This window comes from Phytophthora infestans, genomic scaffold, assembly GCF_000142945.1.
Source record: "Phytophthora infestans T30-4 supercont1.19 genomic scaffold, whole genome shotgun sequence".
Lineage (NCBI taxonomy): Eukaryota > Oomycota > Peronosporomycetes > Peronosporales > Peronosporaceae > Phytophthora > Phytophthora infestans.
This window is the reverse complement of record NW_003303740.1, coordinates 989816-1012285: the sequence shown is the minus strand read 5'-3', so window position 1 is coordinate 1012285 and position 22470 is coordinate 989816. Positions and strand designations below refer to the sequence as shown.

Here is a 22470-nt window from a genome sequence, read left to right as displayed (position 1 = left end):
TGCAAGAGACCAGCTAACGTCATGTAACACAAGGAGTCGAGACGATACACCTGCACCGTTGAATGTGGCTGTACCTAGCACCACTACTTCCGAGAAATCGAATGCATCAAAGTCGAAGAGCAGAACACCTGATCGTCACGAATCGCTGCGCGTTAGTTGTGTTGAGCTGGAGGATGTTTCAATTCTCCGAAACCTGGGGTTACTACGAAGTGACTTGAACGTGGGTCTGGAACGAAACGACCTTGAGACGTATGGATCCGTTGTCGATCGAGGGAATAACCTTGCACCAGAGTCATTTGGAACGAAAGCGGAACTGCTACAACGATGTCGAGAGTTTGCTAGTAGAGCTGGGTTATTCATTCGTGTCGCGACAAATAGCTTTCGCAAGATGAAGAAAGAGGGTAATGCCAGATATGAGTGCAAAGTGTTAAACGGTCAGCAGCAACTGACGCCTGGCACAACTCCCTCTTGTCCATTTTTCATCACGGTGTATGGAATTCGAGACGAATGGAAAGTTACCAAGATGTGTATAGCTCACGACCACTACCGCCACGTTGGTTTTCAAGGGGATTCATTCGTGGAAGGTGATCTAGCAACATCAGGTCTGCGTCAGCACAACCGTGATATGTCTTTCGCGACAATCCGCGGAATTGCTGAGCGCGAAATGCTTCCGGCCTACAGCGACGACTGGGCATCCGTGAAGGGTAAAGCTATTCTCGAATTCCTTCTCAGCAAAAACATTGAATCGAATCGTCAGACCGCTTCCCGGATCAAGCGTCAGCTGACGGATGTATTACAAGGAAACATGGAAGAAAGTTATCAGAAATTGGAGTCATATCTGTCTGTTGTGGCGACAGAGAATCCTGGTTCACACTATGGCTTTGAAAAACATTCAAACGGCGTTTTCAAACGAGCGTGTTTTTTTTCGAGTTCCTGTTTGAAGGCATTGCAGACATGTCGTCGTATCATTGGTCTGGATGGAACTCACCTTAAAAAGGAAATGAACAAGCGAGGTGTGTTTCTCCTAGCTACGGCTAAAGACTTAAATGGCCACTTAATTGTTTTCGGGCTGGGATTGGTCGACCAAGAGGATGGTCTGAACTGGCGCTGGTTTGTACAGCACATGAAAGAAGCCATCGGTGGATCTGGTGGAGAGCCCTGGAAACCTGCATTTCTATCGGACCGACAGAAGGGTCTGTTGTCCGCAGTTTCCGAATTGTATCCTGGTTGTGGTCATCGCGTATGCGTTCGTCATGTCATTACGAACGTGGAAAAGAAAACCTCCTCGCTGGCGCCTGGCGAGAGAGCCTTGATTTTTCAGATGGCACGCAGTGAATGCGAGAAAGATTACGACTTCTACAGCTCAAAGCTGGCTGATACACGCCCTCAAGCAGCCGAGTATCTGAGGAAGATTATGAAAGAACACTGGGTCACGTATGCATTCAGCGAAATATACGAGCAACCGACGTATGACGAGGTTACCTCCAATTTATCGGAATCGGCTAACCAGTGGCTTGGAAATGCTTGTCGGTCTGCATACCCAATGAACGCGTTCGAGCAATACTTCGTGAAAGTCGTAGAACTCTTCGCATCTCGCCGCAAAGAAACTACTCGTTTAATCAAGAATGTCGGTGAGCTTCAACACTCAAATACCGATGGGGCTTGTGCAAAGGAGGATGAGACCGATGCTAGCTCTTCAATATCTTACGACCAGCTGGCACCATTCCACAAGGACAACCTGAAAAAGATGCTTGCCGTTTCAAAAAGTCTTAAGATTCTTCCCTGTTTGAGCGGCCAATATATGGTGCGCTTTACGGACGTCAGCCAGAGATTGGATCACGTTCACTTGTGGCGAACGGTAAACTTGGTTGAGAAGGAGTGCACATGTAGACGGTGGCAAGACACAAAATTCCCATGCATTCACGCCTTAAAAGCGGCCGTGTATCATGGCATGCACATTACTGAATTGTTTGACTGGGACAACCACACATCTGTGACCTATCGCTCAACGTATTTTCACCAATTCGTTCCGGGCGTGAGTTCAAGCAGAATTGTACGAGACGATCATCTCTTCGTTCCAGCGGTTAATGTGCCACCAGAGGAACTGGGCAAGCGAGGACGAAAACCGGGGCCTCCGTCGAAGCACAAACGCAAATCACACAGACCGGGATCCGCAGTAACACCTACAGTTACAATGACACAGTAGGTCTCGAGCGCTGTACCCAAAGAGATACTAAAGGCTAAACTGTGCGACTCGTACGGCTGAGACTTTTGGTCGAAATCGTACGATTAATAACTGAGCAAGATCGTACGACCTAGATTTTTTTAGAAACCCAAAAATATAAACCTGATTGATTAATTTTCATAATCTATGTATTGTATGTCTATTCAGTTAATATATTTGGTGCTTTCAGATTTAATTTCAAAATGGTACTTATATAATTTCTTATAAAATTAAAATTGAGATCTGCTATATAAAAAAAGGCAAGGAAATTTACATCTGAATAACCCCACGGCATTGCGGGCACAGAGGTGTGTTCTGCTCGCTGAGTGCATGGGCGACAAGTGCTGACATACAATCTCTGCATGCAGCGTGTAGGCAATTTGGCGGGGTTACCGGATTCTCAAGGACACCCAAGCAAATGGGGCAGTTGTTGGAGGTGGCAGTATCCTCGTCTCTGCGGGGCATGTCATCATCGTCATCAGATATTACGATGATGACAGGAGCCGCAGGCTGCACACGCCGCGATCTTCTTGTTGCTGGAGGTTCTTCAAGCGGTGGAGAGGGGGGCTCTGTTGGTGTCGACTCTCTTAATTCCGCGACAGGATATGGTACTGCTTCTGGAACTGAGCTCGTAGAGCCCTGGATGGGTGGAGAATCTTGATGCTGGACCAACCGCAGCGCAAGCTGCTCGAGAGCCCCACGACGAGCTCTTGAAAATCGACCATCGTAAGCAAGCTTGGCTGCTCGAGCTTCCTGAAGTCGGCGGGCCTTGAGAGTCGGGTCATGCTGCTCCAGGCAGACTTGGCGACCGACATGCTTTCTGAGGCTATGTGCTGACAGAACTCGACCGCAAACAGGGCAAGCGACTCGCTCGGACATCGTAGATAGATTAATAAACCTACTTACATCGATGACTTTTTGTTGTGTTGCTTCATCGTCTTGTAATACGTATTAATATCTGATCTAACCCTCAACTTCTTATTCCTTATTATACCTACTTACAAGTAGGTTGGTCAACCTTACTTTTTTTTTCCATTTTGGACCCAATTTACTTGCTAAAGTTAATTCCTCGACTATTGACACAAGGGGAGGATCCATTCCTGAGGAAGGACATCCATTATGGATGTCATCGGAGTCTTCTCGCACGCGCCTTCCTGCAAATTTCCAAAAGTGGAGGACTTGGCGTGAATTCTATCACCCTCCTAAACCCGAACCCAGACCTTCCTGGTATTAACCCTATAATATACCTCGCTCGGTCCTATAGGCTGTAGGACCGAGCGAGGTTTATTCCTGGGTCTACGCCCGCGTGCTTCGTACACGGATCTTAAACCGCAGGCATGGATTCGTGTTGCCGAGCGAGTGGCTTTCATCTCCTTCTTCTTATTTCGTACTTTATGGGGAAAATCGTCGACTTTCACATCCCAAGTAATCCCCTTGTGTTCTCTTCTGAGAAATGTAAAGTATAAACGGACGGTCAGAACTGTAAGTAATTTACAGCACTAAAACTGTAAATAAATTCTATGATCTGCATCAAAACCAGCAAAGAATATTTTTTTCTGTAATTTACAGAACGGTGCGGTCGTACGCTAGGCTTGTCCTGAGCTGCTTTCCTGTTGCATCAGCAGGAGAGCAGTGTTTTTCGGATGACCTCGGCCTACCGTACGGAGCCGTTCGGATAACCGGATATACTTGTAGGTTCTGTTTACAGTAAAATGAAATAGACGAAACATGACATGTTCTCTTCACGCGCTCTTGTCCTGATCTTTAGTGTCGTCAACGGTGGAGCCGTCCAGGAAGCTTACATTGTAGAGCGCAAGCTGCAGGAAACTGGTGACCGCGGTCAACGCGAAGCGTGCCGAGAAGAGATTTAAAGTCGTCTGCATCAGCAGCAAGCTCAGCGTCGCAAGCTCTGGAAAACGACGTGGCCCCGAACAGCCCCATCAGCACGCGCGGCTCGGAGTCCAAGTCGGACGGATCGATGCCCACAGTGCGCTACAACGCAAATCATCAGGACGACCAACTTGGTCACCAAGTCAGCCAAAAATGGTGTCTGCGGGCCAAGGACGTAGCAGTGGCCACGCGAATCAAGTCGGCCGGTGCGTACTTGTACAGCGACCTCAAGTACATCGGACTGGGCTACAAGTACGACAGAAATAAGTTGTACAAGCATTACTGGGTACTGAAAAGCACAACTGAAAACCTTATACAAGTAAAGCCAAGAATGGCTAATGGGTTTTCTAAGTTGTATGCCTTTCATGCCAGTAGTTTATATTGAGAGACATCACAATATGCCATACTTGTTCACCCTCCCTCCAACGTCGGTCACAGCTCCCAGTTTCACAAAGTTATCCATAATATTCTTCAATTCACATTTGAATTTGCGACTTTCGCTTCGACAACTCATTTCATTTTAAATTATTGACAGAGATCTGTTGCTAACATGTGTAAATATAAAAAAAAACTTCAAGACCACCATGATACTGTAGGTACCTGAATTTATGCTGAGGGCCAACACTCTATGGATCACCTACCCAGCTGGACACGTACCAGCTTCGAGCGTCATCTTTTGTGCTGTTCGAGGTCGAATGATTGATCAGCTGCAACTGTTCGTGGGTGCATTATTCCGGAGTGACATAGAGACTCTACGAAAGAGTTCATCTCGATGGCCTATACAGAAATCACAAGCTGTGCAATGTTGGCTCCTTCCAGGTTGGAGTCCAACCATCGCTCACTTTTCAATTTGCACAGCAATTGCAACACCGCCTTTTCCACCGACAATAAACACCCAGCTACCACCATGAACATCAAGGAACTGTAGCGTTTGCTCTTGTGGCACTCGTCGGTATGACTAGCGCTGAGACTGCTGCGCACGGAGATCGCGAGCTTCAGTTCGCCGACTTCAGCAAGAAGCTCCTTGATGCGGTAAACGCCAAGCGTGCTGCGAAGGGACTCAAGTCGGTTTGCATCAACACGAAGCTGGCAAAGGCTGCGCAAGTCTTGGCGAGTGATAACGCCAAGAACAACAAGGTCACCACCAAGGGCTCTGATGGTTCGACTCCGTCGTCGCGCTACAGCGCTCAGAAAATCAAGACAACACAGTCGGCCGAGCTTGTGGCCGCTGGTCAAGCGAGCGTAGACGCGGTCGTGGCGACTTGGATCAAGTCTTCAAGTGCTTACTTATACAGTGACCTCAAGTTCATCGGCCCTGGCTACGCCTACGACAAGACCAAGACATATAAACACTACTGGGTGCTCGACCTCGCTAACGCCAATGGTGAGGCCTGTGCATAAATTGCTTAAATGCTATCATGTAAGATCGCGTTGAGGATGCAACACCAATATCGGTACTGTAGGAACATCTTTTCGCCTATCAAAGAAGCTGTCCAATATCTCGTCTTTTTTTTTTAAATACTGTAAAAGGAGCAGTAGTACAATGGTTTAGACCTTTTTTTACTGTAAAACTACAGGTCGTCCTTTAGATCGATTTTCTGAATAAATGACGGATAGATTACCGATGGATAATGCAATACTTCCAGGGGCTAATGGTAGCCAAATATGATATGATATTTTTTATAGTAGTAGTACAATTTTCAATATCAAATATTAATAGTAGCTCAAATTTTCAAAAGCTAATATGATATTCTGATATTAACTCGGCGATTCAAAAAATACTAGATACTAGATGATATTTTATGATATTTTCTCAATTAAGTACGATTTTAGAAGGACCACATGTCCGAGAGTGTCCTTCAAAACCTTACATAAATAATATCATATTCTCGAAATTGGTTCAAATTTCAATGGCCAGCATCAATCACTTTGGAATCCGCGAGTTACTGAAACGGATGAGCTTCTCGCTGGGTGACAGCAAAAATATGCTGGAGCCTCATCGTGCTTCATAAGCACATCGACTTACTCCAGTGGTTTCGAGAAATAGGTGCGGTAGAGTATCCGGTAATTGCAACGATGGCGCGCCTTCGGCTTGGGAAAGTGGCATCAACAGCTTTTCAGGAACGTGTATTTTCCACAGGCTCTCAAGTTATGAACGACTTAAGGGCGCAGACAAAGAGCACTCGAGCCGAGAAACAACTGCTGTTGAAACACAACAGCACCGATATTGAAAAGATGGGGAGAGCATATGAGTGTATTTTAGCATCACCGGTATAATCAAGCGTTCAGTTTTGCTTTTAAGACTTTCAAATATATCATGTTCGCTATGCAGCCGTCACTTTCGTTTGGGAAGCATTAATTGGGTCTAAATTTGCTGAGAAAGCCTCTGATACCTTCAACCATAACGCATACAAGCAAATTCAGTGACGAAATTCTCAAAATGCACCCAAATCTGTGGTATTTCACTGTAACACAGGCGAAAACCGCAGTTGTTTAAAGTGGATAGAGTAGAATCAAGATACTTGTTCATATTCTCTACTAGCCCCGCTCACGTGGTGCGTCTCACAAGCCTGCAAGCTGCGACGTTTGCTTGATGCATCCAGCACTGCACGCCAGCCTTGCCGTCACTCCACACCATGCCATGGCTCAATTTCTAGTGCCATGGCATGGCACACGTGGCAGTGGCTAAGAACCACCCTGAGGAGGAAGCAGTGTGTTGAAACCCCAACACCCTAATTCCTCTACGTAGATCGGCGACGACGTCGGAGTGCTATTTTATCAGATACTGAGTCGGGTAGAGGCGAGTCGACCGTAGGCGCCGCGGGTGTCAGCTTGTTCAACACGGAGGTGGCGAGTTCATTAACTTTCTTGACGTTTTCACTTTGTTGCTGTCGGACACCGTCACATTTCTCGTCTACGAGGAGAGGGTTATTATGTGGAAGCTCGGCGCTTGCAAGGGCAATGACCATGATGACGACTACTGTAGCACGGACAGGATGAAGGTAACCTTCATCTTTGCAGCTCGGGGAATTTCGAAATGGTGAACCCAGCAGTGTCGAGGAGACGACGGGGTGAAAAGGTGATCGCTGCATCGTTGTGACGCCATGAAGAAAGCTCATCGTCACAATTGTTCCGGACTCGATCCCCTCACTATGATTAGTAATATTTCCGCTAGTCGATAGTTAACGACATATTATTGGTGGACTAAACCCGATTACGCAATCTTTAAAAAACATAATATCGTATTAACTAATATTAAGCTAATATTTAATAATATTATATTGTCTCAGAGGAAAATATTAGGTAATATTTTTTATATTAAGTGGTCTACAGGTGATATTTTCAGAATATTAACTTTACCGATATTGGAGTTACCATTAACCCCTGAATACTTCGTTCCGACATCGGATTTAGCCCTTTTTCTGACAGTTGTTGATCCCCAAAGTTTTGAGCTATTTTGAAAGCTGTTCTGTACATGGACTGTAATGCTCCCTTAACTTCAATATTAGTGGTTCTCACGGCTGGCAGGTAGGTTTGAACAGCCAATCACATCAAACCTTCCTGTCCTGTTTTTTTTCAACTAAAACCTACTCGGAAAACTCGGTAGGTTTGGCAAAGAAGTGAAGGTATAGTGTTATTGGTGCAAACGACTAGGAGAAGGTTTAATTTGATTGGTTGATTCAAGCAGAAATGCCCTGAGCCCTGAATCAGGCTCCATTTCCCAGTTTTGACGACGTCTGGACGACCCAGGTAGCGGTGGGAGACTATCGCGCAGTAGAACATATCGTCTTCGTTTTCGTCGTTCTCGCTTCCCTGGTCACAAAGCTGTTGAAGTGTAAGTCTGCGGCTCTTGTAGTTGAGCAATGGAGCAGGTATCAGACCGTTGTATGCGAGGCGGCGAGAATCAGAAGGACAGGGCGAGAAATCGCCAAGGTTAAAAATCAATCCATCTTTTTCTTTGTTGTTTGCTGAGAGCGTGTGGTCTTGGAGTGAGTGCGATTCCCAACAGGGTTCTGAGCCCAACGCGATTGACTTCCTCGCTCGCTCGGAAAACAAGATGTCGAAGCCTCTCAAGTACAACAATGATGGTGTGCCCAAGAACTTGGACGGGAAGGATTGGAGAACCTACAAGTGGGCAATGGAAACAGTATTCTGTGAGAAGGAAATGATCAACATTGCAGACGGTAGTTTGGAGCGCTCAACTCTCACCACGGCAGAAGGTGAAGCTGAGTTTGACCGGAAACAGCTTCAGATTAAGCGTATGGTAGGTACATCGGTTTCATCCGACATCCTACAACAAATACGGGACAAGAAGTCAGGAACGGAGATTTGGCAGGCCTTGGTGGATTTGTTTGAGAACAAAACAAATAAGACAGTCAAAGTGCACAGAATTCGCCGGTTGATGAATGAAATGTGGGACTCAAAACTGGCACCTGGCGGTGATGCCAATCTCCATTTGTGTAAGATGTTTAACACTCGAACTGAGCTGGAAATGTTACAGTACGAGGTTAGTGATATCGATATGGTTGAGATGATGCTGGAAAGCCTTCCTTCTCAAGCAGAGTTCGATAGTTTGAAGTCGGCAGTTCGCTACAGCGCAGATCCAGATGCATTCACACCTACAAAACTCCATAAGATGATTCGAGCAGCCTCGGCGAGACAGGTTGAATTTCATGGTAAGAACGGTGGAGGAAAGCGCGGAGGACATAAAGGCATTGCGAACAAAACAGAAGAGAAGGGCAAGACGGATAATCAGCAGCAGCAATATAAGCACAGTATTAAGTATCCCAAGAAGTGCTTTATATGTGGTAGTACTGAGCATCTCAAGGTGGATTGCCCACAGTGAGGAAAGAAACAAAGTGGTACAAATCCTGGAGAAACTGAACAAAAGAGGAAACCGAGAACAAATGTGACGATACGTAGGACTACCACACGATCGTATAATGGTGATATCGATGGTGAAGAGATCAGTATGGTCACTACGGCACCCGGAACACTGGGACATCATGATGATTTCGAGGTGGAAGATACTTCTGATAATCATAAAGATGACGAACTTCAGAAGGAAGATAAGGAAGATGGGGAGACGGATACTGGTGGTGCGTGATGGTATTTCGATACCGCCGCAAACACACATATCACCGGGAATCGATCCTTCTACATCTCTTTCACTGAAGATGCGTCTCAGGCCCAGAGTGTGCATGGGGTATCGTCGGAGATTGTTTCTCGACTTGCTGGGGTGGGCACAGTTCAGCTTATAACAATAGTGAACGGGGTCCAAAGAGTGTTGTTCCTGAATGATGTTTTCTACCTACCTGGAGCGGAGCATGGATTGCTCTCGCCCGGTTTGGCGGCCGAACAGGGATTAGAGTTTGACTATGATCGTGAGACAAGAAGTTTCATGATCCAAGATGAGGGTCAGACTGTTGCTGTAGCCGTTCCATTTGAAGCGACGTGGGGGTTCCACGTGACTCATCCTACTGACAGTGGAGTTGTTATACCACAAGACCAACCGTCTTGCAATTTCACGATAGCTGAGGGAGTCGCATCGTTGACACTCTGGCATGAACGGCTTGCTCATACGTGCCCCAAGTATTTGAAGACGATGGTAGATAAAGGTCTTGTGCGTGGCATGATGCTGACTCAGCGCCAGCAAGACACTTGTGACGCCTGTCATATTGGCAAGCAAAAGCAGAAAGCGCATCGCAAGAAGCTTGAACGTGGGCTCAAGAAGCCAAATCAAATTGTCTACGCTGACTTGCTAATCCCAAGCAAGGGAAATGGTACTAACTACGAAGCAGTCTCCACCGCGTAATCATGTTCATGTTGTTCTTCAAGTTCCCCTAATTCTCATGGATGGATACTCACGCTTTGTGACTGCTCACATGCTGATAAATAAGTCGAATCAAGTTGTGAACAAGCACATTAAAGAGTACATTCTATGGGCAGAACGCCAAGCAGGTCGAGAAATTAGTGGCGAAGGACAGTGCGTGTGCAGAGTTTAGCAAGTACTGACTGATAAGGGCGGGGAGTTTGTAAATGGTGAAATCGAGAACTGGTACAAAGCGTATGGTATTGAACATATCAAGGTTGGTCCACGATGCTCCCAATTGAATCTTTGCGAGAGAACTCATCAGTCCTTGGTCGGAATGACTAAGTCTATGATGACCCACGCTGGATTTCCACGCAATATGTGGCCTGAGGCTATGCGCAATGCGGTATACATCAAGAATCGAGTGTACAACATGGGTACGCAGGGAATTCCTTATGAGAAGATGTTTAGCCTCAAACCTGATCTACACCACATTCGCACATTTGGATCATTGGCGTATGTCCACGTGCCAGTGACACCTGGGCGACGTAAGCCTCACGACAACGCAAGAATAGGATTCGTTCTAGGCTACACAGAGGATGTGGTCGGATGCAAAGTATTCTTTCCGGAAGAAAGGACAGTCAAGTTTGTCCCGGACTTGCGAGTGGCTGAAGATGTACTGTATCGTGATCGACACGAGGTCGATCTTGAGGATGCAGATTTCGCAAGCTGATGAGACCAGCAAAATGGATGGTAGTGATGAAGAAATGACTACAATGATTCTAGATGCTGATACACATTCTGCAAGTGAGTTACAAGTAGACGAGACCATAATGTTGGACACATTGGATCTCGAGGGAGGCAAATACGTTGCAGAAGATGTCCTCGAGGCTGATGCTGTTGGTGCAAATAGTCTATATACTCAATATGAAAGTGAAGCTCAGGGCGAAAACACCACGGCTGGTCATGATGTTTGTGAGCGTGAGCGCAGTCAACAAACACTCAATGAACCAAGTGCTGCAGTAAACGGTACTGAAGTCGGAGTAACTATTGCCGATGAGATGACAAGTAAGACAGCTAAGACTTGTGAACAATGTTACACCGAGAAAAAGAGTGGACTTGATGAGCAAAACCCAAGTCGGACTGGAGTATGTGATACACAGGATACTGGTGTTTGTGATGGAAATGAATCTACCACTGTACTGTGCGAATCGGAAGCTAGTGTGGAAGAGGTGAACTCAGAGATCGATAGTGAGGTAGTGCTGGATGCGATGGATGGGAAAGATGAAGTGACGATAGCAAGTGTCTTCACTACAAGCAGTGCTGGTGAGCAAAACGAAAACGTGGAGATGATGACAGAAACGGTGGACGCCAGTAGCTTGATCAATCGAATGCGGGACAGAAAGCGAGCACAGCGCGATGAGACGACTTCGGAGGAACTGAGGGTCGAACGCGGTGCTGAAAAGGCGGAGCCTAAGCGTACGCGTACTGGAATTCGTGAGTTTATGAGCGTCGTCGTCCACGGTATCTGGACGATTATGTGGTAAACATGACCCAGAAAATCTCGCGAGTGCAAGACAAGAGCGGCAAGCCTATTAGGGCAAGTGACGTGAAAATACCTAGGAGCCGGCGCGAAGCCAGACGATCGAAGTGTGCAGATTTCTGGTTATTGTCCGAAATGGAAGAAATGGCTGCACTCAAAGCGAAAGGCGTTATTGTGGAGATTCCTGAAGAGGAAGTCCCGGAAGATGCTAAGCCAATTAGCACGCAGTGGGTGTATGCTTTGAAATCTGATCATGAGGGCTACGTGATTCGTTTTAAGGCTCGGATAGTAGCGCTCGGAAACTATCAGAGACCTGGGATCGATTTTCGCGAGAACTTTGCGCCCGTGGCTAGGATGTCATCGTTTCGACTGCTGCTAGCATTGGCTGCAGTGCTGCATCTACAGGTCTATGGGGGTGATATCAACACAGCATATCTAAACGCGACACTAAGTATTCGACAGTACCTGAAGTCTATTGATGGCTATCCATGCCAGATAAGTGGACACATATACGCCGTTGTGAAGGCTCTGTACGGATTAAGACAGTCTGGTCGAGAGTGGAATTCGGAGCTAAACACGTGGCTATTGAACCATGAGTACCAGCGCTCGATGACAGAACCATGCCTGTACTTTCGGTTTAAAGGAGGGACTGTCATGCTATTACTCATCTACGTGGATGATATCCTCGTTGCCACAAATGATGAAGCAAGCAAAGGTTCACTGTTCAAAGAGTTGGATGATGCGTACGGGATTAAAGACCAAGGTTTAATGACTCAATACTTGGGTGTTGAAGTAGTGCAAACTTCGGATCATATCACTATTTGTCAGAACAAGTATGCTAATGAGATTTTGGCTGAGTTTGGGTATGGTGGAGCTCACGCGGTGGGAAATCCGATGGAAGTAAATGCTAGATTTGCTCCCCTGGCTGAAAATCACGATAGTGATACAAGTTTTCCATATCGCAAGGCAGTTGGAATGCTCATGTATTTGGCTACCAGCACTCGACCGGACCTGGCGTATGCATTGGGACAGCTAAGTCGGTTCGTATCCAATCCATCTAGCAAACACGTGGGTGCTATGAAGCGAGTTCTACGCTACTTGGTTGGCACTACAAATTACGGAATCACGTACAATCGACAGAACGATGAAAGCGATTCTGTTGTGCTCGAGGGCTTCTGTGATAGTGACTGGGCTAACGACCCTGAAACCCGGAAGAGCACTACTGGATTTATCTTTACGCTAGCTGGAGGCGCGGTTTCGTGGATGTCGAGACGACAGAGCATTGTTGCTCTTTCTACTGCTGAGGCTGAATATGTTGCCTCTTATGAGGCCACAATGGAAGCAGCAGCTGAAAGCAACATACTGCAAGAGATCATTTTAAAACAAATGATTAAGCTACGTATTGGTATTGATAGCCAAGCTGCACTGATCATGGCCGTGAATTCTAGCTACAGTCGGCGTACCAGACACATTGAACTGAGGTGGCACTATGTGCGTGAACAAATCGACAAGGAGGCGGTTGAGTTTTACAAAGTGAAGGGGACAGACAACCCAGCAGATACGCTCACCAAGCCGCTAGATAAAACTCGGCTCCACCAGCTACTGAGATTGACAGGTGTTGGTACCGGTGTTAATGATGCGGAGCATTGTCAAAGCCATGCTTCGAGGGAGGCATGTTGAAGTGTAAGTCTGCGGCTCTTGTAGTTGAACAATGGAGCAGGTATCAGACCGTTGTATGCGAGGCGGCGAGAATCAGAAGGACAGGGCGAGAAATCGCCAAGGTGTAAAATCAATCAATCTTTTTCTTTGTTGTTTGCTGAGAGCGTGTGGTCTTGGAGTGAGTGCGATTCCCAACAAAAGTAGATAGCTTAGAGCTGAGTGCTGTAGGTGCAGCAGCAGCGCTGCTCGTAGAGATCGCCCCATTCTCACCTTCAGCGCTCACTTACCAATGAAGTCACTGGCTGTGACTGTCAGTAGCCCCTGCACACGCTGCTCACAGTTGAACAATGAAGGTTTGATTTGATTGGCTTACGAAACCTTCGTACCTTCAGAACCACTATTAGTGGATTATATTAGTATCCGCGAGTATTAATTTAGAGTACAGCGCATAGTATTTTTTCGTCCGCTCTAAAATTACTAATACTATTAAAAGCGCAGCTTGCGCTTTGCACATCGTCTTCACTTCAACGTTGGTTTCGGTGTGTTATGCTCCATAACTTACTGTACTATCTTGACATAACGCAACTTGTATAATAACAGTACTGTACATGTACTGGGCCGCCATAGGGATCACCCATAGAGAGTTTCCCATCTTGCCACAAAATATTGCAGGAAATCACGGGCTTTGCCAAAATGAAATCTGCATCCCTCTTGTTGAACAACAAACTGCAGGTAACTTGGTCACAGGAAACGAGCGCCCTTCTTACTTTCCAATTTGCAACGGAAATCAAGAACCTACAAGACGACAAGAAGCAAGCAACACTATGAACATTAAAGGGCTGTTCGCGCTAGCACTAGTTTATCTCGTCGGGGCGACCAATGCCAATACGGAGAGCCACGTTGCCCGCGAGCTGCAAGTGGCCGATTTCAGCACCAAGCTCCTTAACGTCGTGAACGCTAAGCGGGCGGAGAAGGGTCTAAAGCCCGTCTGCATCAACTCAAAGCTTGCCAAGGCGGCGCAGATTCTTGCGGACGACAACGCCAAGAATAACAAGGTCAGCACTCGTGGATCGGACGGCTCCACTCCTACGTCGCGGTACAAAGCTCAGGACATTTACCCCGAACAGTCTGCAGAGCTCGCCGCTGCCGGTCAGGCCAGCGCGGACGCTGTGGTGGCCACTTGGATCAAATCTTCAAGCGCGTACCTCTTCAGCGACTTAAAGTTCATCGGCCCTGGTTACGCCTACGACAAGACCAAGCTGTACAAGCACTACTGGGTCATGGACATGGCCAATGCTGATGGTGAGGTCTGCGCTTAGACTGCAGCAACTATGCCAACGAACTTTTAGCTCTATGATAGCGAAGTACAATCGATAACATCGTAATCCAGCGATATTTTGCTCATGTACAATTAACTTGTTTCAGTTTACGTGTACTTGATCGCTTCTCATCCAACATTTTTTGACATTTCCTAGCTGAGTTTTGAGTTTCCTCCAATCCCCTTTCCCAATTACACCCAATTTTAGCCACTCATCCCTCTGGAGATAGTGACCAGCCAAAAACACATTACCCAATCGTCTCGATGGTCCGTGCTGCAATCGCCACCAAGTCGAAGAAGAAGCCGGCGGACTTCAAGCGGCCCAAGCGCAAGGTCGGCCGGCGGGCTACGCCAGCAGCGAATGTGACATCCGTGGGCATCACCTCGCGACGCATTAACCTGCTGGAACAGTCACTACTACAGGATAAGGCCGGCGCGGCGCAACTAACCCACCGGCGTCAGGCACTACCAGAACTGCTGCAACAGGCGGGCCACTACAACGCGCATGTACGGCAGCGCGCGCTACAGGGTATTAAGGAGCTGGCCGCGCAGGCCACAGCAGCCAACCTTCGGGCCAACGCTTCGGTGCTGCTGGAGCGCTTTTTGCCTACACTGCTGGACGAGGAGGCCGTGGTGCGCGAGGCCGCGGTGCAGGCATGGAAGGCCATACTACCAGTTCTTCGCAGTGCGCTAGCCCCCTTCGCCACCCTCGTGGCCACTTATCTATGCAGTGGCCTGACCCATTTGCAAATAGGTGTGCGGCAGGACGCACTCAAAGCTATTGACGAGCTGGTGGACGACGCGCCCGAGCTGCTACGCGAGGATGCAGGACGTGAGGCCTTGGCCAGACTACTAGAGAACTTCAGGGATTTGATTTGTGCCGCACAGACACAAGGTATCCGGATGATGAACACATACGACTTATTTACTGGGCACGGACTCGTCGAGTGCGGCCATTAAGAAAGGAGCCAATGGCCGGAAAAGCAGCAAGGCCAAGCAGAAAAATAAGAAGCCAAAGACGCCGTCAGGAGCTCTGACACTGAGATTCTCGGCGCTCAAGGTGCTGCATAAATTGATATTATCTCTAAGCGTTGGCCACCAGAATGGGAAGATGGACACGACCCGGTCGGCTCCGGTCCCGACGACCAAGACGCTACTGCTGTTCCCCACCCCGCAGCTTCTTACGCTCAGTATGTTTGCGGCCGCGTCCGTGACTACCAGCTCTGGAGAGAAGGCGAGTGCTTCATGGCAGGACAAAGTACGGGCGTTGCTACCAGCTCTACTGGATCTGTGGCTGGAGTGTCTGGAAGGAAGCACCGACGCACTTTCGGACGTCCATGTGGAGCACATGAAGTACATTGTGGAGTGCACAACTGCTGTGGTTGGCGCTAATACCGATAGACTGAATAGTACCGAGGACGACACGAAGAAGAGCGACTTCTTCCAGGCCGCGTTAAGGTTACGCGAGGAACTTCTGGCTCCGGAGAGTTTCCCCATGCTACCGAGTGCCAGTGCAACGCTCGCTGCTGCTGATGGTCAGGGGCTTTCGAGATGGCATGGGATGAACGCAGCGCTCGCTAAGTTGGCCTGTGAGTATCTTGGTCTTCCCGCGTTGACGCGTGGCTCCGACAAGGAGGAGGCGTTGGACGCGCGTGTGTGCTCCTATGTCGTTACCACGCTGGCCAAGTACAAGGAGACGGCCGAGCTGCGTGCTGTGGCCAGCATGCAGAACGTGCTCCAGCCTCTTCTACAAGTGGTGACACTCATCTTGGCGTCGGCTTCGCAACGTAGTGAAGATATCGACAAGACGGCCGCTGAACGAACGCTCTTACTGGACGCTGTGACGCAGTTCTACGTGCTGTGTACGCCCAAGTCGGTCAGTTTCCGTAGCTGCACAACATTCGCCGTCGAGCAGCTCGAGATTGCGCTCCGTGGCCAGCAACGACAGAGCTACAAACTGGCGTGGCCCATGGTGATGCAGTGGGTGGTGTGTCTTGCAGATCTGCTTGGCCAACTCGATCCGCAGCACATGGAGCTCGGCCGACGCAGCTTACTGGCCTTGATCTCCATCCTCAAGCAGCTTCCTGCTGAGTTCGCAACTGGCGACCAGATGGACGGAGTGTTAGCGAACTTGTCAGCGTTCTTCGACCTCGCGGCGGTGCCGTCTGCGTCCATGAGTGAAGACGAGAAGCAGAGAATGTTGGCTCGTACCCGGTTCGATGCGTTGGGCGCAGCAGACCAGCTCGCCTTCGTGGCGCTCGTCTATCACCTTCCTCGGTATCCTGTGTCGCTGCTGCGTGCGCTGGCGAGTTGTTGCAAGAGTTCGCGTATAAACTGTGAAGCGAAGAGCTTCCTGGTTGATATTCTGTTCCAGCGACGTGAGGCTGTGGATCTCGCGCACATTGTGAGTTTCCTGGTCAGCACAGCGCTCGCTCCGGTGGCATCGAACGCTGTCCAGCAGCGTCAGCAGCTTCAACTTGTTGATCACGTGTGCCACACGTTTGTTGCGATGAACTTGGGCAGTTCCTTGCCAAAGATTCTGACGCCGACGCTGGCCAAGGCTCAAGCTCGTGAGGAGATGAACGCGACGGAGCTGCACACGTTGCTGCTGCTTTACCGCACGTGTGTGTCGTCGGCTGCGACTCCGACTCAGCGCTCGGAGATCCCCGTGCAGATGGAGAAGGAGCTGACGAGTTTGTGTGTCAAGGTCATGACCTCTTTCTCTGCTACAGCATCGGAGCAGGCGACGACGCCAGAGGAGATTGATACGCGCGAACAGGAGCGATTGTTACTGGAGGCTTGTGGATCGACCTTGGCTCTTGGCGAGATGAACATCTTTGCGTCGTTCTTGGAGGAACTTCTGGTGGCTCAACAGGTGGCTGCGTTGACAAGGAGGTTGCGTGTGCTTCAAGAGCTTGTGCGGACAGCGAGTCTGGCAGGAGCTTTCAAACGTCATCACAGCGAAGTTGAGAAACTGGTGCGTGCGGTGGAGCAGCAACACGCCGGCGAAGAGGAAGTTGCGCAGCTAGTTCGACAAGTACGCGGTGACCTGGAGCTGCTTGCAGTGGGATAGAAAACTGAAGAGGAAAATAGACAAAGAGTGGATATGTATGAAGTCTTTTTTTTTTCCTGTCGCCTTTTCTACTGAGCTGGCGAAGAAAACATGACGGTGTCAAGTGCCACACTTCTTGTCGCCTTGGGAGTGAGCTACTTCCTGTTTGCTGCTGCTCCAGCGGCGATGTCAGAGGACAACCCGCAGGTACGATCAGATTATTTATAATATTGTTTTTTACTTACCTCTTGTTGATTGTTATCAGGCATGCAAATGGGACATCAAGATGTGTGCTGATGGCACGTGGGTCTATCGCTCTGCGGAGATCAACTGCGAGTTCGACGAGTGTTCGGCCGGATATCAACTATGAAGGCTTTTCGACAAACAGCTTTAAGAATGCTAGGCATTTCTAGTGCTAGATAACGGCGCAAAAACTTATTCTACTGCACTGCAAAGCGTCGGCTGTTAACTTTTTAAACTTAAAAATGAAACATCGGTCGTGGATTAAGGTGATAGCCGCGCTGTCTCCGAGAACAGCGTTCCGAAAGACTAAGAGCAATCCTACGGCGTCCGATGCAGCTGCATCCCCAGCCCCTCCGATCCCGCTTTCAATGCTGGCGACACTGGCTCGTGTGGTGCAGTTCCTAGATAAAAGCTACCTCGAAGAAGAAGACCTCTACAGTAAACCTGGAGTTGGACTGGAGCGCCAAGAAGTACTTCGTCTCTGTAGATGCAATCAACTGCCGGATTTGTCCGTGTACAGTCCTCACTCTATCGCTACTGTCGTCAAAGAGGTGGGAAAGTTAAATCGGCTAAAAAAAATCTTTTTCTAACGCTAACAAGTATTTGCCTCAGATACTCGGCGAACGGTATGAGCCGCTCATTCCTGCTGATATCAGTCAGCAACTACTGGAAGCTGTTTCTGCTGGCCAAATGGACGATAAAGCAGAAAATGATGTCACGGAGATTTTTAAACAAATTCCTTTCTCCACGCGCGAGTTTTTACAAGTCTTTCTGAATCATTTACATACTGTACGTCTCGTATGAACAATTTCGCGTGGAAAATGACAGCGTTCACTCACTATGCGTTAAGGTTGCAGCAAGTGGATCAAGTCGTTTGAGTGTGGCGAATCTTGCTTTGAATGTTGGCATCGCATTGGTTCGACCACCGGAGGACAAGACAACTGTGAACTCGAGTATGAACAGCGTTATATTGTTCTTCAAAAGGTTACTTAAATTATTTTTTACTTACTCTGTGTTTCAGAGCTTATGATGCGCCGTCGAAAATGCATCGCTGAGTTCCTCATCCGACAAGCTCCGTCATTACCCTACGACTGCGCGACTGAAATGAATATCCCTGCTATCCCTGAAGAGATAACTGCGTCTATGGTTGATACAACCGACCCTGCGTCGACGAAGCAACTGCACTTTATTCAAGCTACTTGGGATGCTTACAAGACATCTTTTGCTATTGAGCAGCTGGAGGTGAGAACTTCACATCTTTACCCGGTTAATGTAAGATTATATATATTTTTACATTTCCCTCAGCAAATATTTAGCAAATTTGGCCAGATTGAGAGTCTTGGAGTAAATGCTCTAGGCAACAGGTACGACAACTATCTAGGCCTAGTGGTTAATATCACACTGACAGCAAATTATTTTATTGTCTGGACAGAGCGATCATAGCCTACACTAATACTGACGGAGCTGAAGCAGCTGAACAGGCTTCAACGCCTGCTCTCCGCATTCGTCGTCGCAAACCGAGGCGAGATGAAACGCGACGTGAATATTCCCCACGCAGCTCGGATCACTCGAAGCCTCTAAGCAACCTCAGCGTGCATGACGAAAGCTCCACAATTGTTTTAGAAAATGACAGTGTACCCTCTCGGGATCTATCGGAACCAGAAAGCAAATTAGGTCCTATTATGGAGACGGACGCTGCTGAACAGAGTCAAGATACAGAAGATAATCCGATCGATGAGACGATTGTAGTTGAAGATATTGAGGACGACCAGTACGACGACGTTCCTGATCAAGCGAAGACTACTCGTCATCTACAACCAAATGAAAATACCTCACTCACGAATATAAATGACCAACGCAAGGAGCAAGAGGCGAAAAGAACTGTCAACGACGAGAGTTTGCAGCAAAACTTAGTAAACAACAGGCAAATGACTCAGCTAATTGTGCCCGAGGGACAAGAAGTAGCCGAGCCAGTTAGAATCACAACGGAGCTGGACGCAAGTGAAGCTGTTGCTGCTACTGAAATAGGTCACCAAAAAGAATTAGGCGATGACACGGCACTGCCTCCACGAGCAACTTCGCTTGACGACGAGCTGGCACATGAAAAGCATGGAATGTCAGTTGAAAATTCCGCGGTGCGGGAATCCCTACCAGTCGAAAACGAGCAGGAAACAATTGATGAAATAACGGCACAAAAGGACAAAACGTTTCTTCCCGAAGCAGCAGAGCAGGTTGAATCCTCAGCGCTTACATCGGAACTAGCTGCAAAGAACGCGACTCCAACTTCTGGGCAAGACGATTTTAACCTGTCGACAGCTCCAACAAAAAATGCTGTCTCAATTGGGGAGTTGCAAAGCAGGCTTCTTGACATGGAAAAGGTACTTTTTTAGATGTCACTGATCCGAAAACGTTGCGACTTACTAAAACTCGTGTTCCAAATTTCTTTTTTTTTGTAGATTCTTTGTACATCCACTTCGGCCTTGTCCTCGACGAAGCTGACGAACGAATTTGAACGCGCAGTGCTCCAGCTTCACAAACAGATTCTCGATATGGTGGCTGAGTGTCTGGTATTTGCGGGGTTAAGACACGGTGACGTTTCTGCCAAGTCGATGGGGACAACAACCGCAGAGTTTCTGGATTTCCTGGAAGCGCAGTCTAAGACTCAAGTTAAAATTCTAGAGGTCGAAGTACGTGCTGGTCAGGAGCTACTTCGGCTGCACAAGACTCAATACGAAAAAGAACGTGCTGAAGTGAGTTACTGCCTTTTTGTGTTGAGCTTCTTACAAGTCCTAAAGTACTCTTTTCTGTAGCTGGATGAAGAAATCACAGCACTGCGTGTTGGTCGTACGGAGGCCGAGCGACGGTGTGCCGAGCTCCGCACGGATCTCCGGAAATGTCGAAGTGAATTGGCGTGTCATGTTGCAAATGCAACGGATATTCAGCGGTAAGAAATGACGTCGTGCTGCAGATATTTTTTATTTTTCTTCTAATATTTATCGCTGTACAGACAGAAGAGTGTACTGGAAGAAAAACTTGCCAGCAGCGAAGATAAGCTTCACGCCAAAGAAGTTGCGCTAGTGAAACTCCAAGTAGAATACGACAGCATGCACCGAGTCGCTACTGAAGCCCAAATGCGAGTGGAGAAGCTTAAACAGGGCGACACAGACTGCCATAATACTTTATACCCAGAAGCCAGTAAGAAAGTCACAAGCACTCGGGCAACTGAAGACCTTCCACACACGTCAAAGCTCTTCTCCAAGCTACTAAATCAATCTATTGACAAGGTTGTAGAGGAGCAACCGGGCCTGCAAGCTGAAGTTAAGCTTGACACTTTTACGAACGCATCGCGATCGTCAAACGTTGCAGCGTTAGAAGCGATGAAGCAGCAAATGACACACGAGATTCAAGAACAACTAGCCGCCACGAGGTATATTACTCTGTTGTTGAATTATTTTTTTACTCTTGTTAATTATGTTTCTTATCCCGTCAGGGCTGCTTTGAGAGAAATGGAAATATGCAGCTCAAGTGGCAAAACGTTGCAGGAAGAAGAAGAAGAACTGCGACAGCTGCAGCAACAGGTAGCAGCAAGGGCGGCCGAAATGGACACAGCGATGAGCGAATCTCGATCCAAATTAAACGATTTACTCGATCCTGTCGCTGCTTCTTCCTTCCACGGTGGTCGAGTAGGCTCTGAAGAGAAAACATCTAACCAAGAACCGACGATCTTTGATTCGACTGCGTTAGTAAACGAGTTGATCGCTCGAGCAGAGAAAAACCCAGAAGAAAAGTCCACGCAGTACGATGGTGGGTTTTATTCCGCTCGAGACGTACAGAGTGCATTCCCTAGAATTGACAACCAGCAACTTAGTCACTACCATCGACCGGCTCAAAGTGCTCTGTATGAAAAGTGGACAACGGATCGATCTCGTAAAATTGCCCAGTTAGCAAGCTACCGCGACCAGCAGACGGTTCTTCGGGCCCAGCAGTCAATGCAGACTTTCCAGCAAGCCTTAGCAGAAGTGCGCGAGAACCGATAGAACGGGTATCAAAATAGAACGTAGAGGAAAGAAATTTCTGAAACTATTTGGTTTTTATCTTAAAGTTTGAGGACGTGGTCTATCTGTAGGCCACCTAGCTTCCTGCGTAAGCCTGATGCAGTGTTGAGTGTGTGTACGTAGATAAAAGCTCCATCGTGGTCTTGCTTACAGTAAGTGATAACCCCTCCACCACAACCTTCTGCGCCAAAAACCACAACCTTGACACGGTCGACGCACCGTGGACTCTCCAAGTCGTGCACAACGATAGATGGCACATCACCTTCCACTGTTGCAAGTGCGTTCCAAACGAAGTCTCCCGTTTCGATCGAAGTCACTGGCACTTTGTCGATCAAGAAAGGATTCTTCTTCTTGTGCTGGATAATGTATCGACCAGGACAGTTTCGGATCATTTTCCACGTTGCAAACTCCCTGTCATCACCACGAGTTAGCTCCTAATCGGTGCTACCGGCGTTCAGTGTGCTTGCACCTACCATAAATGCTGTAGTAATATACCACCATCACCAACGTAGTTCCCATCACACACAAACGTCGCTGGCGCTGGTGCACCATTTTTCATCTCGAGGAAATGACTTGATAAAACCTAGAAATAAGAAAAATTAGCTTCAAAATTGAAAAAAAAGTTTTTTTCTTTTTTATTAAGCGGAAATTGGTGACAGACGACTTTTGAAAAT

The 22470-nt window shown here is 47.8% G+C and overlaps 6 protein-coding genes across 6 annotated transcripts; 5 read left to right on the top strand and 1 right to left on the bottom strand.

Annotated features, from left to right (window-relative positions):
* Positions 1-5021: 5021 nt before the first annotated feature.
* PITG_11059 (uncharacterized protein) lies at positions 5022-5515 on the top strand (the record flags this gene model as incomplete). Its single annotated transcript, XM_002901797.1, has 2 exons — positions 5022-5038; positions 5128-5515. 2 exons carry the CDS (start codon positions 5022-5024, stop codon positions 5513-5515), a joined length of 405 nt encoding a protein of 134 aa, XP_002901843.1.
* Positions 5516-13952: 8437 nt separating this feature from the next.
* PITG_11058 (uncharacterized protein) lies at positions 13953-14447 on the top strand (the record flags this gene model as incomplete). Its single annotated transcript, XM_002901796.1, has 2 exons — positions 13953-13985; positions 14040-14447. The coding sequence occupies 2 exons, from the start codon at positions 13953-13955 to the stop codon at positions 14445-14447; spliced, it is 441 nt and encodes a 146-aa protein (XP_002901842.1).
* Positions 14448-14710: 263 nt separating this feature from the next.
* PITG_11057 (uncharacterized protein) lies at positions 14711-17519 on the top strand (the record flags this gene model as incomplete). The annotated part of the gene is made up of 4 exons (XM_002901795.1): positions 14711-15388; positions 15447-15536; positions 15597-15827; positions 15879-17519. 4 exons carry the CDS (start codon positions 14711-14713, stop codon positions 17517-17519), a joined length of 2640 nt encoding a protein of 879 aa, XP_002901841.1.
* A 2591-nt stretch (positions 17520-20110) lies between these two features.
* Positions 20111-20689, top strand: PITG_11056 (uncharacterized protein; the record flags this gene model as incomplete). The annotated part of the gene is made up of 3 exons (XM_002901794.1): positions 20111-20119; positions 20198-20491; positions 20552-20689. 3 exons carry the CDS (start codon positions 20111-20113, stop codon positions 20687-20689), a joined length of 441 nt encoding a protein of 146 aa, XP_002901840.1.
* A 429-nt stretch (positions 20690-21118) lies between these two features.
* On the top strand, positions 21119-21778 carry PITG_11055 (uncharacterized protein; the record flags this gene model as incomplete). The annotated part of the gene is made up of 3 exons (XM_002901793.1): positions 21119-21168; positions 21232-21528; positions 21634-21778. The coding sequence occupies 3 exons, from the start codon at positions 21119-21121 to the stop codon at positions 21776-21778; spliced, it is 492 nt and encodes a 163-aa protein (XP_002901839.1).
* Positions 21779-21837: 59 nt separating this feature from the next.
* On the bottom strand, positions 21838-22188 carry PITG_11054 (uncharacterized protein; the record flags this gene model as incomplete). Its single annotated transcript, XM_002901792.1, has 1 exon — positions 21838-22188. One exon carries the CDS (start codon positions 22186-22188, stop codon positions 21838-21840), a length of 351 nt encoding a protein of 116 aa, XP_002901838.1.
* Between the last annotated feature and the right edge of the window lie 282 nt (positions 22189-22470).